General features: G+C 60.2%; 1 protein-coding gene across 1 annotated transcript in view; it reads left to right on the top strand.

Annotated features, from left to right (window-relative positions):
* Nucleotides 1-4,364, top strand: part of OSBP2 (oxysterol binding protein 2) — a gene marked incomplete at both ends in the record, with an annotated part of 10,663 nt that extends 6,299 nt beyond the window's left edge. The window contains 5 exons of the mRNA XM_008939214.1: nucleotides 1-110; nucleotides 2,599-2,719; nucleotides 3,257-3,360; nucleotides 3,639-3,734; nucleotides 4,180-4,364. Of these exons, the coding sequence (XP_008937462.1) occupies nucleotides 1-110; nucleotides 2,599-2,719; nucleotides 3,257-3,360; nucleotides 3,639-3,734; nucleotides 4,180-4,364 (616 nt within the window). The remainder of the gene's footprint in view (nucleotides 111-2,598; nucleotides 2,720-3,256; nucleotides 3,361-3,638; nucleotides 3,735-4,179) is intronic.
* Nucleotides 4,365-5,250: the final 886 nt, after the last annotated feature.

Below are 5,250 nucleotides of genomic sequence, written 5' to 3'. Positions count from 1 at the left end.
CCTACCCCGCCACCGTCCACCGCACGGCCAAGCCCTTCAACCCCCTGCTGGGGGAGACCTACGAGCTGGACAGGCTGGAGGAGCTCGGCTTCCGTTCCCTCTGCGAGCAGGTCAGCCAGGCCTGGGGGGGTCGGAGGAGGAGCTGCCCCCCAGCCCTGCTCCTGTCTGGCAGGGGCAGAGCAGGGGCAGCCCCGGCCCTTCCTCGGCAGCAGGACGTGCCCGTGGCCGCCTTGCAGAGCTCCTGTGGGAGGGAGGAGGGTGCCCATCACCTGGAGCTGGGCGTGCTGTCACATCTCAACACCTGATGAGAACAGGAATCCCTCCCAGCCATGCAGCAATGCCCCCAAAATGTTTCAGAGTGTTCTGGGGCTGGAGGGTGTCTCTGGGTCTCGTTTCTTCCTCATCAGACTGAAAGGTTTTAGTTTCAGAGCCTGGGGGCAGCCCTCAAAGCTCAGACAGCCCCGTGCTCCAACCACAGCACATCTGGCAGGCTCAAAACAGCCCAGAGACCTGAGGGCTTTTTGGAGAGGTGTCAAATGGGAGAATCATAGAAACATTAAGGTTGGAAAAGACTTCCGAGATCTTCAAGTCCAACTATCAACCCAACACTCCCATGGCCACTAAACCATGTCCCCAAGTACCATGTCTGCATGTTTGTTGAACCCCTCCGGGGCTGGGGACTCCAGCACCTCCCTGGGCAGCCTGGGCCAAGGCCTCACCACTCTGCCAGCAGAGAAATTCTGCCCAAGATCCAACTGAAACCTCCCCTGGGGCAACTTCAGCCCATTGCCTCTCATCCAGAATTCTTGCTGCTAATCTGGCCAGGCCGTGCTGCACACATGACACATGGACAGGGCATGCTGAGAATACTCAGTGAGGAGGCTCAGGCTTGCACCAGCGTCCCCATTTCCCCCCCAACATGGTTTTGCTTCTCTCAGTTCCTTGTCAGAATCTTCTCCAAGTCATGGCCCTTTGTAGCCAGGTTTGGAGCAGCCGCTGTAGCAGGTGCCATCTTCTGCCATCAGCTCCTTGCAGGACATGCAGGTGTGACCCAAACCCCTCCATGGTGGTGTGTTCCCAACCCTGGCAAACTCTTGCACAGCTCTGGCCTGAGGCAGGACAGCTCCTTCTGTCCCATCCCATGGCTCCTGGCTCTGCTGCTCCGGGCCGTGGTGGTGGTCAGGCTCTGTGGGGTCTCCTGGACAAAAGGAGAGGTCCTTCAGTAGATAATCTCCAAGATCTGTGTCTCTGCTGTCCCTTCACACCATCCAGAGCTGCATCCAAAGATCTCAGCCAGCTTTGATCATCCCCAGGGATGCCCATGTGGTCTGTCCCAATCTTGGGAGCTCGTGCTCTTGGCTGCAGTGAGCCAGGGCACTGCTGACCAGAGTGGAATGAGCTGCAGGGTTATTGTGCCCTCCTCTGAAAGATCAGACCTTCACCTGTGGAGAACAGGGTCCCTTGCCCTCCCTGGGCCTGGGGTGGTGACACCCATCGGGTACCACCGGGCATCCCCCACCACAGCACTCCCCACCTTGCCATCCCTTTTCTCAACCCTCCTTTTCCAGCTTCCTTCTTCCATCCATCTCCCCTCTCAAATAAATAACCTGTCCTGAATGGCTTCTTCTGGTTGGTCTGGATTTTGGTTATATCTGGACCCAAATTTGGCATTTCTGACACCTCCACCTTGGCTGAGCTGGAGGCTGGACTGAAGCTCTGGGTGCAGCCTTCCTCCTGCTTCCTCCACCTCCTGCTTCCCTCACTGGTGCATGAGGTTCATCCGAAATTCAGGTTCTGAAACAGCAAACCTGCTGCTCACAGGACTCTGGGGCCTTCAGGCCATGAGCAGAGCTTCCAAACCTCCCTCGTGGAGCCATCTCAAGGGACACATTTCAGCTGGCAGTGCCTCGGGGCACTCAGCCTGTCCTGGCAGCAGGACAAGCCGTGGTGGTCCACGTGGTGGTCCCAAGGGAGGTGGTGGCCCCTGGGCCCCGGGGCTGAGCCCATTCCCATGCTGGAGCCCCGTGGGTGTGCTGCTCCCACCCTGGAGGACCTCTCACAGTGGAGGGTGTTGTGGTGGTTCCAGCCCAGCGTGGCTGTAGGGGCAAAGCTGGAGGCTTGGCTGGGCAGGTCTCTGTGTCTCAGACAACTTGGGGACTTGGGTCCTCTGGGGGTTCCCAGGCAGAGCAACGGGAGGTGCTGCTGTTACACGGGGAGTCCTGGGGATCTAGGCTGGGTGTTGGCACACCCCCGTTTCTCAGCAGGATCCCTGGAGAGCAGGGCTCTGTCCTCAGGTACAGCATCATCTCACCGTGGGAGCTGCTCAGGGTGAGATCTTACAGATGACACTTTGCTAATGAGCATTAGGAAACCCTCCCAGGAGCTCCAGGTACCTCCACGTGCTGCTGGGAAACCTCCTGGGACGTCACCCCCAATGCCCAGGGGAAGCCTGGGGGGGTTCAGGCCAGCACAGAGAAGCATCCTCGGGGCCCAGGCTGGCGTGGGGCTCCTGCCCCTCCTGGGAGTCGTGCTGTGAGTGCTGCCCAGGCTGGGGTGCTGCCAGCTGTGCCCTCACGGGGTGTTTCTCCTTTCCCCTAGGTGAGCCACCACCCCCCGGCCGCCGCCCACCACGTCTACTCCAGGCGAGGCTGGACCTTGTGGCAGGAGATCACCATCGCCAGCAAGTTCAGGGGCAAATACCTCTCCATCATGCCACTGGGTAGGTGACTTGAGCAGGACAATCCAACAGGATCTCCTCTGCCCTGGACGTGGGAGTTCTGCCAGCTGCCCGGGGAGGCTGCTGTGCTTTGGGAATCTGCTCTTCCCATGGGTTCCTTTCTCCCTGAATGAGATTTCTGAGTGAGCTCCCTGCTGGTTTGAACCCTCTCCCTGCCAGCCAGATGTAATAAGCTGCTTCCTTCCAAGGTTTTATTTGTCTTGTGCCTATCCCTGGGCTGGGCAGCGTGCCTGGGGCTGGTCCCAGAGCTCTGCTGGTGCCTCTCGTGATGCTGAGACTCAACCAGGCAGCACGTTTGTGACCCGCTTTTAAAACTGGTACTTCTGCAGGGGTGGGAAGAGAGCAGAGGATGCAGCTCCCTCCTGCAGCAGAGCACGGAGGGATGAGTCCAGCTCCATGGGTTGGGGCTGATGGTGGGAGATGCAGGTAGACGAGCCAGGTTGGCTCTGGGGACAAGCATGGTGCCAGGGTGGTGGTTTGCTCCAGGGGACTGAGCTGAGGGCACCGCTCTCTCCACAGGTGCCATTCACCTCGAGTTTCACTCCAGTGGGAACCACTACGTCTGGAGGAAAGTCACCTCCACCGTTCACAACATCATCGTGGGCAAGCTCTGGATCGACCAGGTCAGTGGCTCTGGGTCCAAGGCTGGAAGGGCACTGCCCTCCTGGGGTGTCCTACCCATTTGGGAGGGTGGCAGGGGCTGGGGGAGGCTGCCTGGAGCTCCTGGTGGCCCTGCCCCAGGCCAGCAGTTCCGTGGGGCAGGGTGGTGACACGGGCAAGGGGTTTTACCTGGCAAAGCCATGCTGAAGTTGGTGTTCATTTGTAGCTGCACTACAACTAACTCCTGATTTATCTCCTTGCCAAGTCTCTCACTCGCTGTGGTTCTGTGTCTTTTATCTAGTCTGGTGAAATAGAGATTGTTAACCATAAGTCAAAAGATAAATGCCAGCTGAAATTTACCCCCTACAGCTACTTCTCCAGGGACGTGCCCAGGAAGGTGAGTGTGCAGCAAGCTCCCCACTCCTCCTGGCAGCCTTGCGTGGGGTCAGACCCGGCTCTTCCCCCTGAGCCAGGCTTGTGGGGTCCCAGTGCCAGAGCTGGGGTGAGCCCCAGCACAGGGCTGAGGAGCCATGCTGGCACCTCGGGCATGGGTTCACCAGGGAGGGTTGGGGGGAACCTCCAAGCAGAGCCCCTGTCTTGGTTCTCCGCCTGCTGGAGCTGCAGCACTGAGACCTGGGAAGGGTTTGGTGGGCTGGAGACCCTCCTGTGTGGTCAGGGCAGGCCCAGGTTCCCCCCGGGGTGGGCACAGCTGGTGCCTCAGGGTGTGCAGTGCCAGGCCGGGCTGCTCCGCTTGGGACACCTGGGGGGTGTTCAGCCCTCCTGCCCCTCTCCCTGTCCTCTGGGTGCTTCCAAACGCCACCAGAGCCATCTCCTTCTGCCAGGTGACTGGGGTGGTGAGCGACGCCGATGGCAAAGCCCACTATGTCATGTCTGGCACGTGGGATGAGAAGATGGAGTGCTCCAAGATCGTGCAGAGCAGCCACGGCAGCACCAGCACGGAGGGCAAGCAGAAAACCGTCTACCAGACACTGGCTCCCAAGGTCCTGTGGAAGAAGTACCCCCTCCCGTGAGTCCCCTCTGGGCACGGGGTGCTGGGCTCGGGGTGCCACAGCCGGGCAGGGCATCCTCATGTGCCCAGCCCCGAGGGCGTGGGAAGGGGACCCTGGGGCTTTTTCCGGGGTGTGAGCACAGCGTGGGAGGGGAGAGCAGGTCCCTGCAAGGGGAGGATGGCTTTGGGGACCTTTGCAGGTAGGTTTTGGGGGTATTGGTTAGATTTTTTTGGCGTGCTGGCTGTGGCAGGGAGATGTGTTGGCTGCTTTGCCTTGCTGGGGGGTCCCTGGCCAGCCTGTCCCACCAGTCACTTGAGCCTTCTGGTCCTCTCTTGCCATTCTTACCCACAGCAGGGCTGCTCTCAAACCAAGTCCTCAGCCTTGGGTGGCACCAGTGCCCTGCTTTGGAGATGCTCTGTGGAAAGCAGCCTCCACTTGGTGCCACCAGCTGTGCAGTCAGGGATCCAGCAGCTCCGGGGTGAAGCTGTCACGTCTCGGTCATGTCCTGCGGCACTCAGAGTTGGCAGTTGGCTTCTAAGCTTCCCTGCGTGGAGCTCTGGTGGAGGGGGGTTCTCTCTTCCTCTCCAAGACACCCCTTGAAGCATTGTTGGCATCTTCAGGAAAGCAGCCTCCACTTGGTGCCACCAGCTGTGCAGTCAGGGATCCAGCAGCTCCGGGGTGAAGCTGTCACGTCTCGGTCATGTCCTGCGGCACTCAGAGTTGGCAGTTGGCTTCTAAGCTTCCCTGCGTGGAGCTCTGGTGGAGGGGGGTTCTCTCTTCCTCTCCAAGACACCCCTTGAAGCATTGTTGGCATCTTCAGCGGGAGGGTGGGAGCCAGGCCCCCCCCCGATATCCCCCCCACCCCTGCCTGGGGCAGCGGGGGAAGCCTCCGCGGCGGGGGGG

The sequence above is a fragment of the Merops nubicus genome, unplaced genomic scaffold, assembly GCF_000691845.1.
Source record: "Merops nubicus isolate BGI_N331 unplaced genomic scaffold, ASM69184v1 scaffold42030, whole genome shotgun sequence".
NCBI classification, from domain to species: Eukaryota; Metazoa; Chordata; class Aves; order Coraciiformes; family Meropidae; genus Merops; species Merops nubicus.
The sequence above is the reverse complement of the archived record's forward strand: the minus strand, read 5'-3'. Positions and strand labels throughout refer to the sequence as shown.